At 41.1% G+C, this 12,859-nt stretch overlaps 1 protein-coding gene across 1 annotated transcript in view; it reads left to right on the top strand.

Moving 5' to 3' along the window:
• The first annotated feature begins 241 nt into the window (after positions 1–241).
• The window catches only part of LOC119260417 (rho guanine nucleotide exchange factor 28-like), a 200,889-nt gene continuing 188,271 nt past the window's right edge, over positions 242–12,859 (top strand). Inside the window, exon 1 of the mRNA XM_037529350.2 lies at positions 242–543. Within this exon, the coding sequence (XP_037385247.1) occupies positions 459–543 (85 nt within the window). The 5' untranslated portion in view covers positions 242–458. The remainder of the gene's footprint in view (positions 544–12,859) is intronic.

Below are 12,859 nucleotides of genomic sequence, written 5' to 3'. Positions count from 1 at the left end.
TGAATGGCTTGAAAACTATTTTTGTCTCATTCTTTTAATCTTCAGGAGACATATTTAGGTTGGAAATATATTTTATTTTTGAAGAGTATTGTTTTTATCTTTATCTTCAGTGTCATGAAGGTCAGAGACTTTTTTCTTCACAAGGCAGTGCCTGAGGCCAGGTCTTGGGCTCACAGTTCTCCCTGAATTAGAATCAACTGGAAGTGCAGCCCTCGGTGAGGAGTACAGTGACACTTGGGGTTTTTTTTATGAAGGCAATTCCGGGCCTTTCCCTTGGAGCTGAGCTGACTTTAGACACACAGCAGTGCTCTCTTCTTCAGCCAGTAGCTGCCTCTCAGGAGCTATTCCAGCAAGCTGGACTCGCCAAAGTGAGGACAGGAAGGGAGGTGGAAATGGCCAAGGACCTGCAGAGGAGACAGAGGTAGTTGGGGAAGGGTGCTCCTTTCTGGCTCAGCGTCATGGTGGCCAACTTCCTTGGACCACACCCCTGTCCTGGTTCTGTGGGTGACAGGTCTTCACAAGACAACAAAGCAGAGATTCAAGGTAATTACGAGAACTGTCAAATCGGCAATTTTGTTTTGAAAGCTGCTGTAATTGAAGTCTGTTTTATGTAAGAACTGATGGAGAGGAAGCTTTTCCCCTTGGGGTTGTGATCGGTTATAACAGAATAATCACCAGGATAAGGAACTCTTTCGTTTGTTCTTCAATGAAACACACACACACACACACACACACACACACACACACACACACACAGAGATTATGGTTTTCACGAAAATTCTTGAATCGCGACTTTAAAGGCGCCACGTGGTTGCAAGAACGCCAGGAGAAGCCCAGTTCTCGAAGCTCTGGGCCAGAGGTACGTGAGCTGGAGACGGGACACGGCGTCTGCTGCTGTTTAAATAATGCTGGGGCCGGACTGTGCCACCGGTGTGGTGCCTTTTGACTGACGCGGCCTGAGCCTCCCTCGGGGCTGGCACCACTCCTGGCAGGTGCGGGCAGGCCGGCCCCTTCTCCAGGCAGCGCCCAGGCGAGGCCCGAGGGGCCCGGGGCGCACGGGCGCCGCCACTAGGGCGCAACCTCGCCTCCCTCGGGCCCGGCCGGGCCGCGCCAGCCTCCGCCCGCCTCGGCGCTCGGTGCCGGGGGAGGGAAGCCGAGGCGAGCCGGCCACCGCCCCGCGGCGGGAGGGGCTGGCGGAGACAGCGCCGCGCCGGCAGCTTCAGGTTTCCTCCTGGAGCCGGTGTCGGGCGCGGCGGGCGGGCCGGGCCATGTGATGCCTGTGCAGCCGGGGCCGGGAGGCGGGTAGGCCGGGGATCCAGTGGCAGCCGGCAGGCGCGGAGCGAGCGGGGGCGGCGGCACCGCGGCGGGCGCAGCCAGCCCGGCCGGAGCGCGGCCGCGGCTCCGCCCCCTGCGCGCTGGCCGCGGTCTTGCGGCCGCCGGGCGTGGGCAGCTTCGGGGAGAGCCTTCGCGGCTCCGGGCGGCGGCGGCGGTCCGGGGGCGCGTTCCGGGCGCCCTGGGGCAGGGCGCGGGAGGCAGCGCCTCGCTGGGGCTCCGGAGGCGGCGGGGGCGCAGCTCCAGGTAATGGCTCTGGGGGGCTCCGTGCCCCGCCTCTCCCTGCAGCCCTGGGTGGAAAAGTTTGTCCTCCTCACCTGAGTGCACGATCCCTGAGCTACTTTCTCCACGGTCCCGGGGAGGCGAGGTCAGCGGAGGCGGGACGGGGGTGCTACCGCGGGCTCCTCGGCGCGAGGGATCGCCGCCCCCCGGTCCCTCGGGGACGGCAACAAGTGCGCCGGGCTGCACAGCTCCGTGCGGCCGCGGCAGCTGCGGAGCGCGGGGTCTCTCGGGCGACCCGGCCCGGCTCCGAGCGCTGGGAGAGCGCGGCCGTCCCTATGGCGGTCAGGGGTAGGGGATGGGTGAGTGGAAGCCGGGCCAGCGTCCTTCGGCGCCAGGGAAATAGATGGCACTCTTGGGTGCAGAAGGGTGAGTCTGAAAGTTGGGGTCTTCCCTTTCTTTGGGTGCAAAGACTCTGGGGAGAGGGTGCTTGGCCGGGCTGGGTTCCCAAAAGGCCGACCAAGTGCAAGCTCTGGACACCAGCGCTAACACTTCTTTTCGTATGGAAATGTTCGCTGTGTTTTAGAAGGCATCTATGGTTATCTTGGTTGGGTGTGGGTGGTGGTATCCTAACCTTCTGGTGCTTAGTTTCCAAAGGGGTCACGACAGGCCTGTGCTTGGCCAACGAGGCATCCTTGCAGTGTAGGGCTGCGTTAACCTGGGTGCTCAGGCCTCCCTGGAGATTTAGCTCTGGTTTCCCGGACGCCAATTAGATTTCCAGGAGAGAATCCATCTGCCTCCTTTAGAGCCTACTGCGGCCGTTCTATTGGCTACAGTTGGGCGGGCCGAGGAAAGGCCGCACCATCTGTGTTTGTGCAACTTCTCTCTCCTTGACCCCTTCCTGGGTCTCGGCAAATCTCCACAGATCTGGAGTTGTGGAGTTTTATCACTACATTGGGCGCCATTTGGGTAAGAAAATATGGAAAAGACGATTAGAAGAACTTGATCATTTGGGGTCCTTGATTTTCTGAAACTTTGTCATCTTGTGTTCCTAGGCCCTGATACTGTCAGGGAAAGCAAAAACAAAAAGACCCGTCTTTCTTAAGCTCTGTGGTTTCCTCTTTGCATATGACTATGGATGCACAGTGACAGCTTTGCCAGGGAGGGTTTCTATGTATCTTTATATACACTTCTCTTCAGTACATTGGTATTTGCCTCATCTTGATTAATGGCCCAGCCAACCTCTTTGGAGTATTTGGAGTAAAACACTACAATAAGCTTTGGAATTTTAAAATACAATACATGTTGTATTTATGTAATGCTCTGTAATCAACATAATGTTCTAGTGTGTTATGTTCATAACTTTGATCAAATAGAATTTGAATAGCATCGCACCTCATATTTAATGGTTAGGGAAACCGAGGCACAGAGCTACCTATTGGGTGTGTGCCTCAGATGAATGTCCTGACTAATGGGAGAATGGAGAACAGAGAATCAGTGTTTTTACTGCTTTTGACTGTGTTTTATTCCTTATCAAAACCACATAACCTGACCAACTAAGAACAGGTTATGTAACAGGTGTGTCGTTAGATTTTCCTTTGAAGCACCTGCCCTGTCCTTTAAGCGGTTCAGAAACACTTAAAGGTAAAAGGAAAAATAATAGTTGGCAATTAAGGCTTTATGAAATCTCATCACGTGCTCACTTGGGTTTCTTTCTTTTTTATCTCGTGAACACTGAAGAAGATTTTGGAATATTTTCTCATTGTGCTCTTATAAGAAACCAGTGTTGTGGCTAAGATTTAAATTGAGCAGGAATTTCAGGTGAGCTGTGATACCATGACCTTTAGTATATGCCATGAGAGAAAAGGATATGTGTTCTAACCAGGCATTAAAACAAGAAACAGAATATAATATTACTTTTATATTAGGCATTCTGTACAAAATTGGTAACTGCTATATTGGTATGTAAATGCTAATTTCAAGTCCTGCCAGAGTTTAAGAGCAAGAGCTGATTCCCCAGGAGAAAGATTTATGATATAATTGTTGGGAGATTCTTTGACTGGGCCATGGCTAGGATGGTGCTGTACATAGCCTTAATTACTCTCAGACTCCCAGGCTGTAATTTTATTATGCTTTAATTTATGGATCAGATATGACAGGTCTGGCTTATGTAGATTTTGTCTAATTGCATTTGTATTTATGCTCTTTTAGTGGAGCAGAGACGATATAGGATATATATTTTTCCTGTTACTAAAATAAGTGATGGGTCAAGCTTGGGCAACTCCTATTGAAAATTCTAAATTAACATATTTAAAATGCACCAAATTCAGGGAATTTTGCCACATTAGAACTGTACTGTAAATGTTGTGTCACCATGCAGGGTTTGATTCCAGATCACTTACTAAGGCAAAGCTGGGCTTAGAGATATTTTTCTTCAGAAGTACAAGTCAGGTCCTGTAGCACAAAATTTGTCTGATTGGATTGTGTTATCATTTTTTCCCCAGTCTCTATGATCGTTAGTTCTTTCTTACCCTGGTATTAATAAAATCTCAACAACTCAAAGCAGTATCTGCTATTTTTCCATTTCCATTTTTTATTATGCTCCTCTGTAAACATTTTCTTCACTTGTATTCAACAAGTATTTAATGAGTTACTGCTATGTACCTGACATTTTTCTTTGCTTTAATTCTCTGGACTGTGGGTTTCATGTTTAAGGCGATGCTTTTCTGTTTTTAGAGTTTTTAGGATTTCTTATATTTTCATAGTGGGCTCTTTACACACTCCGCACTAGGACATTTGGCTGGTAAAATAAGTCCTGTAAGTTTACATGATAGTGCATTTTCTAAATTGACAGCAATTTTTCCCTTGAAATTCGATCTTAGGCACAACTGTAATTTGTTTATTTCTACCATTATTGCTTCTGGACTACTTCTCCTGGATAACCAAGATAATGAGATTTGACATCAGTTTTAATATGAGGGAAAGTGAAAATGTAATACAATAGAATATTGGGTATTTGTTCCAGTGATTTGGAATACTGTTTATCATATGTATTTTTTATTAATCCTCAGAGGTGTGTTGTCATTTTAGTTTGATTTTCTTCCGCTCGATTATTGATGATTTGGGGGTTGATTTTTTTTTTTTCTGTAGAAGGTTAATGTAAAAACAGGAGAAATCATCTTGAATCCATGCAGGAGGGTCTGCACAGGTGGACACCAGCAACGATACCTTTGCTTTTCAAGTCATATGCCCAGAAATAGATCTTCTAAAGCCAGCCCTCAAATAACTCTGCCTATTTCAAGTGGCAGACTTGTAGACTGGGATGCATGTGATTTTACCTTTTAAGAAATGCTTAAATTGTTAATGTGCTTTATGTATTTCATTGAAATATACACAGACATTCCCTAATAGATGATCAAGGGATATATTACATATGCTAGTGAAATTTGTGGTTTTTCCCCTTAAATTCATTGCAGAACACTAATGAGCACACTGTTTCAGGCTTGCTCCGCTATCATTTTATTAGTTAAAGAAATTATCTTTCATAAACTCTAACAGTGGCTAAGAGTGGGGACTTTGGAACCTGACTGTTTCGTTAGCTAGCCAGCTCTAACCTGTTTGGAGGACCTCTACCTCTAGTTTTTCCTTTTGTAAAATGGAGATGATCATAGTAACCTGCCCCTTTGGCTTGTTGGGAGGATTCAGTGAGTTAATTTACAGAGAGCCCTTGGAGTTGTGCCTGGCAGAAAGTAGGTGCCAGAAAATGTTGATTATATTTATAACAAATGGAAAATAGACATTTTTTTTACTGTTTTTTCCAAAACTGAAGCAGTTTATTCACTTAATATTTTTTCATTCCCCATTCAATTGCACCCCCTTTATTTTGACCCCGTTCCCTCCTCTCCCCACCCCCACCCCATAGTGTGTCTCTGGTTTATAGTTGCTTGATGATTTTGATTTTTTCTTTATTATAGTTATTCTTTTGGAAAATAGACATTTTAAAAAGTGGTAGTTGTAGTAGGTTTTCCAGGTTTCAGAGGGCAGTGAGACATCATTATGACCACAGAAGAAAGAGTCCTAGGCTGGGAATCCAAGCAGGGATGGGGGACTCTTGTGACCTCAGTAACTGTGACCCCTTTCTGGGTCTCAGTTTCCTTAGCTGATAAAACAAAGGAGTAGACTTGATGGTCTCTAGCAACCTGGCAGTTCTTACATTCTATATCAGCATAAAATTTGAAAGTAAGGATAACATTTATCAAGTCAGCCTTTCTTGGCTTGGGCCACATTGCCAGGAACGCTGTCCATAGGGTGGATGCTATGCTCGCAGCAGGCGGGCTGTAGACATTTGAGGGCATAATGAACTATGACTACTGTTAACTTAACTCACCTTGGTAACCTGGTGACTGGTTATCTTTCTGGACATAGTCCAATGTAGCCCAGAGATTTCAGACATGAAAGCCTGAATTTGATCCGGTGGGGTGCAAGTAGGTCATAGGCTCCCTTGCTCCCTTCTGAGTAGTTCCCAAGTGGAGAGGGATGTGGGTAGCTCTAAGAATGTAAGGCCACTTGGGTTGATTGTTTCTTGATAAAAGTAATTTTCATGGAGCAAAGGAGGTGTCATCAAGGGCTTCTAAGTATCAGTGATGGTCAAGAGGTTTTTATGGGGCTGGATGATTCAGAGAAAGGACCTGTTGGGTAAATTTCTGCCTGAGGGGACCTTCTGCCTAGTGACCCTTGTCTTGTGTGTTGATGCCTGCTTCTTTGTCAGTAGTTTTCCTGGCACTACCAGCTCCTGGTTTGCTATATGATGAGGTGTGAAGTGTTTCACATAGTAGGGGATACATGGTGATGACTGAGATTATGGATTATTTACTTTGAAACCCTAACCTAGAATTTCATTGGCATCACCTGGTTTTAGAATCATATGTGAACCTGGCATAACTTTAAAGAGGTGATATGGTTGGATTTGTTAGCTTCTTCTCTAACATTTAGGGTTTCTGGCATTCTGTATCTGAGTATCCAGGATGGAGTAATGCCTGCCTTTCTTTAAAGTCTTCCTTTTATGCTATTGACTTTCACCCATCCCCTCTGCTTCCTCTTGTGAGCCCTCCATTTCCATTTACTAGTCCATGTGCAGGACTAGTGATTGCCGATTAATATATAGCACCCCTAAAAGCTGTTTTACTGTGTATCAGGTGTGGATTGCATTGGAAGACTTCGGGATAGGAGGAAGATAAAGGTTTCTCAGAAAGTTTGATGGCCATTCTTTCCTAGAAATAAATGGGAGACTCAACAGTTTCTCATAGGAATTTGTCTTGATTATGTCAGGCTTAGTTTTCTCTAATTTCTAGCAAATGCACAACCAAATGGTTGACCATTTCACTATTGCCCTTTGAATACTTTCAGTGAAAGGAACTAATCACCATAAAGATATCTCAGCCCTCCCCCCCAACTTTAGTGAGGAATAATTGACAAATATAGTTGTATATTTAATGTATATAGTGTGATGATTTGATATACATGTATTTTGTGGAATGATTACTAAGAGAGTTAACACAGACATTACTTTACATAGTTAACTTTGCACACACACAAGTGTGTGTGTGTTGAGAACACCTAAGATCTACTCTCATTAACTTTCAAGTATGTAATACTGTATTAATTATAATCACCATGCTGTACATTAGATTCTCAGAATTTATTCTTATAACTGAAGACGTCTGACTTTTGACCTTATTTTCTCATTCCTCCAGCTCCTGAGAGCTACCATTCTGTTTTTTTATATGAAATCAGATTTTCGAAAGCTGATTTAAAAAAAAATTAAAAATCCACATATTACCACTATTATATAGCATACAATATTTGTCTTTTTATGTCTCACTTATTTCACTTAGCACAGTTTCCTCCAGGTTCAGTTTCATCAATGTTGTGACAAAAGGCAAGATCTTCTTTTATGTCTGAAAAGGATTCCATTTTGTGAGTGTTCCAGTGGTTTGTGTTTGTTTTTATGCCAGTGCCATACTGTTTTGGTTACTGTAACTTTGTAATAGTTTGAAATCTGCAAGTGTAATGCTTCCAGTCCTGTTCTATCTCCAGATTGCTTTGGCTATTCAGGGCCTTTTATGAATTCCATATGAATTTTAGTACATTTTTTTGTATTTCTTTTTTTTATTAATTTAAATTTTATTTTTATATTCCCCATGCAATTACAACCCCCTTATTTTGACCCCAATCTCTCCTTTCCCTGCCCCCTACCCACCCTAGAGTATCTCTGTTCATAGTTGTTTGTTGATTTTGATATTTTCTTTCTTATAGTTATTCTTTTTCCTGTTCCCTTATTTAAGTTTTCTAGATTCCTGCTATGAGTGAAACCATCCGGTATTTTTCTTTTTCTTTCTGGCTTATTTCGCTGAGCATGGTCCCTTCCAGCTCCATCCATGTTGCTGCAAATTGCATGTGTTTATCTTTTTGAATGCTGAGTAATATTCCATTGTGTATATGTACCACATCTTCTTGATCCAGTCATCTATTTTTGGGCATCATTTTTTTTTGTATTTCTGTGAAAAATGCCATTGGGATTTTGATAGGGTTTGTTCTGAATCTGTAGATGGCTTTGGGTTGAATGGACATTTTAACAATATTAATTCTTCTGATCCAGAAACAAGGGTATTTTTCCATTTGTGTCTTCAATTTTTTCCATCAATATCTTGTAGCTTTTGGTTTATAGATCTTTCAATTTGGTTAAACCTATGATTTTATTTATTTTTTTAAAAAGATTTATGTATACAAGAGCTTGGGTACAGGCCAGAGGTTTGAGGGGTGAGAGAATTCACCAGAGACAGAGTGGGGAACAGAACAGGCAGATCGACTGAAATACACTGCTGAGGGGAGCAGCGGGCAAGCCAAGAGAGGTCTGCTGCACCATGTGGGTTGCTCCCTGCCCGGGGATCGAACTCATGCTGCAGTGACTGCAGAGATCTTCATAGGTTGCGTCTTAACCCCTTGTGCCACGAGGGAGGCCCTATGATTTTATTTTTGATGCTATTGTAAATGGGATCGCTTTCTTTAGGTCATTAGTATATAAATACAATCAATTTTGTATATTTTTTGTATCCTGCCACCTTACTGAATTCATTTATTAAGTCTACCTGCTTTTTGGTGGAAAGTCCTTAGATTTTCTATATATAAGATTATGTCATCTGCAAATATAGTTAACTTTACTTCTTCCTTTCCTATTTGGTTACTTTTTATTTCTTGCCTAATGGCTAGAGCTTCAGTTCTATGTTAAATAAAATGTGTGAATATGGATCCATGTCTTATGATTTTAGAGGGAGACTTATCAACCTTTCATCATTGAGTATGGTGATAGCTATGAGTTTGTCATATGTGGCCTTCCTTATGTTGAGATATGTTAATTCTATACCCAACTTAGGAGCTTTGATCACAAAAGAATGTTAAATTTTGTGAAATGCTTTTTCTGCATCTATTGGGATGATAATAATTTTTATTGTCTGTCAGCTTATTGTATCACATTTTTAAAAAAGATTTATTTATTTATGCATACAAGAACTGGGGTGTAGGCCAGAGGTAGGGGGTGGGGTGAGAGGATTCACCAGAGACAGAGTGGGGAGCAGAACAGGTGGGTCCACTGAAATAAACTGCTGAGGGGAGCAGCAGGTGACACAGGAAAGGTCTGCTGCGCCATGTGGGTTAGCTCCCTGGTTGTGGATCAAACTTGTACTGCCAGCGCTATAGCTTCATGGTGCTAAGACTTAATCCCATGTGCCACCAGGGAGTCCCTGTATCACATTTAATAGTGTATCCTAATGTAGGTATTTATCTCAGTAAGCCTCCATGTTAGAACTGCTTTTGCTGCATTGCATGTTTTGATATACCATGTTTCTGTTTTTGTTTCCAGATATTTTTTAATTTCCCTTTTGATTTCTTCTTTGACATAGTGGTTGTTCAAAGGTATTTGATTTCCACATGTTTGATTTTTCCAATTTTCTCCCTGTTAGTGATTTCTAGTTTCATACCACGGTGATTGGAAAAAGCACTCTATATGATTTTCAGCCTCCCTTAACTTACTAATTTTGTGATATAACAGATAACCTATCCTGGAGATTATCCAGTGTGTGCTTGAAGAGTACGTATATTCTGTTGGAATGGATTGGAATTTTTCTAACATCTGTTTACTCAAAAGTGTAGTTCAAGTCCATTATTTCCTCACTGATTTTCTGTCTGGATAAGCTATCCATTGTTGAAAGTGGGTTATTGAAGTCTCTTACTATGACATTGCTGTGTATTTCTGTCTTCAGACATAAAAATTTAGGTGCTCTATATTGGGTGTGCATATAATTACAATTGTTATACCCTCTTGATGAATTTACTTCTTATGTAGTGACCTCATTTGATTCTTGGTATTGCTTGACCTTAAAGCTTATTTATCTAAGTATAGTTAAACCTACTTTTTATTTTTATTTGCATGAAATATCTTTTTCTATCCTTTCCTTTTTTCCCCTCAAATGTCCTTAGACATTGACTCTCCTGTAGGCAATAAATAGTTGGGTCTTGTATTTTTTATGTTAAGACACATTGCCTTTTAATTTAAACTATTTTCACTTAGAGTAATTAAGAATAGTTATTGATAGATAAGGACATACTATTGATATTTTTTCAATTGCTTTCTAATTATTTTATCATTCCTTTGTTCCCCTTATCCTATCTTGTTGTCTTTGTGACTTATGGAGAGACTTTTTTGGGGGTCTTCTGTCCTTGTCCCTGTGGGGTAAGTCCCTCCAAGGAAATCCTTTTTGGCACCAACCTTCTCTGGATTATGGGATGGAATAAGGCAGGTAACATGTTCCCTGCACTCCATGCAGTCATTCTCAGCTTTCTGCTGTTCAGGGTTTTGCTGCTGCTTTGTTGTTGTGAAGAGTTTGCCCACAGCTATTTTTGTTGGTTTGTAGTTGTTTTTGTTTGTCAGTAATATGTTTCATCCCCACACAAACAGCCTTCCCCCACAAACCTTGGAAAGCTCAGATTATTACTATTTTCTCTTGTATTAAGTTTATCATTAAGTCCTGCTGTTTGGGAGTCATTCTTTTACATCACAGTCCTTTGTTTTTGAAAATTATATATCCTATCTTCAAGCCTCTAAAATGGAAAAAAAATTCTTTCTTCAATCCTTGTTCAGTGACATGATATTGAATCCTCTCACCACTCTGTGAATACTGAGCATGTTACTATTTGCTATATTATTTTCAAAATGTAGTACTTCCACATGTCTTCTGACAGAGAACAGTAGAACCATTGCCACTCTTGCTGTGCAGAGGAGCATACAATTTCATGGTTAAGATTACCAGCTGCAAAACAGACTTCAGAGCACTCATGGCACTGGTAGTCCACTTTGTCTTGGGTAGGTCACCTACATTTTTACCTATTTCTCTTCTAAGGTTGTTATATGGACTTAATAAGATAGTCTATGTTAAATGCTTAGTACAGACCTGAGATAGAATAATTTTTTCAGTAAACAGTGGCTTTATAAGTATAGTACTTTTAAATATTGACTACTGACTCTCAATGTCCAGTCAAAATTGCCATGTTTGTTTTTATATGTGGCTTCTGAGTCACATCTTATTTATGGAATCATGCAATTGGTTTCTTAGTTCCACGGGTAGATTTTATATTAACTTCTCAAATTAACTTTTCCTATATTTGACCACTTGTTTTAGCTTTTCAAAGTCCTTTAGATTGTTTATTAATCTATCATATTAATTATCCCTTTTTAGTTCCAATTTTTCCACAGGTTTGAGGCACATTTCTTTAATGCCTTAAGGACATAATAAAATTATAACTTGCTTGAAGTCTAAGACAGCAATTTTAAGTCTATCTAAACTTCACTTCATTTTGGTGTTTACCAATTTCAAGTAGAGTTATTCAACTAATCACTATTTGTACTAGCATCTGATTCTTAATCCCTCTATCTTGTCATAAGGATATATGTCTGCCAAATCTATATCTCTAGTATGTGGAGTTACTAGTTTATTAATCACATATTGGAATGGGGTTATTCTCAAGTGACTTATTCATGGGGAACCCACACTGGTACTAAGTAGCCACTGCTTTCTCTTTGAGGTATTCAGAGATCAACGCTTTAATAATTACTCCAGAGTCTTGTTCAGGTTCAACACAAAGTTTTTTCTGTCTATAGTTTGTAGAATCTCCCTTCTTGAAAATTTAAATGGTATGTGATTTTTCTCCTGTATTGGAATCCCTCTGTCATTCTTCATAGTTCCTAATGAATTATGGATGGGAATTCTCATCAAATTTTTCATATCCTGGCATGTTCAGCAACCTGGAACTTCTGTGACTTCCCTCTTAAAAATGCTTTTTCTGTCCTCTTCAATTAGAAAATCATTCTTCTCCAAGAGGAGAAAAAAATCCAAATAGAAACAAACAGATGTAGAAGAATTCTCCTTATTTCTTTATTGTGCATTTATACTATATCATCAATCCCAAGCAGACCTATCTATCCCTTCCTTGAAGATGTGACTTAAAGATAAACTTGAAACAAAAATATTATCCTTAGCTTTTTTGGCAACCTCAGATTATTTGAAGTTTTTGTCTCTTTTACAACTCTTTAGGACATGACACTCTCATTATTTATTTGTTCTGGGAGAGAGTCAGGGAGAAGGGTAAAAGCAAAACCATTCTTTTCATCAGTTGAGTGGAAAACAGAGAACTAGGTATCAGGAGGTCTGGTTTTGGTCTTGAGCTTATGTTTAGTCTTGAACATGATGATCTCTACATATATTCAGAGAATATTAGAATCTCTTTCCAAATGGGACATAGTTGATTATTTTTATGAATTGTTATCTTTAGATAGTGGATTAATTTACTGTTAATAAATATTTGGGGGATAGAATTTGAATTGAAGGGAATGGGTGGGATGGATTGATGGGGGAATTAGGACCCAGGTTTATCATTCTAAGGAAAGTGTAATCTCCCTCTTATTAAAAGTACCTTTTATGTATAAGAAGTGGCTTATCTAAACTTTTTATCATTGCCTTTCATGAAGTTGCCAACTTTGCAGTTTGTCAAGGGCTGGATTTCTGGAAGTCGCTTTTATAAAAGTAATACTCTGAGAGACTTAGCAAGTCGCCTGCCACCCCCATTCTTTGAGGTAAAATATAATGCTCAAAACCTATTACCAATGCTCTGAGAGTTTGTAGTGATTAATATCTAGAGGGAAATATACAATCTTGAATTGTATGTTTATTGCCTCACTGAATTACTATATAGAACT

The sequence above is a fragment of the Talpa occidentalis genome, unplaced genomic scaffold, assembly GCF_014898055.3.
Source record: "Talpa occidentalis isolate TD23 unplaced genomic scaffold, MPIMG_talOcc4v2.1 talOcc4.6, whole genome shotgun sequence".
In the NCBI taxonomy this organism is placed as follows: domain Eukaryota; kingdom Metazoa; phylum Chordata; class Mammalia; order Eulipotyphla; family Talpidae; genus Talpa; species Talpa occidentalis.
The sequence above is the reverse complement of the archived record's forward strand: the minus strand, read 5'-3'. Positions and strand labels throughout refer to the sequence as shown.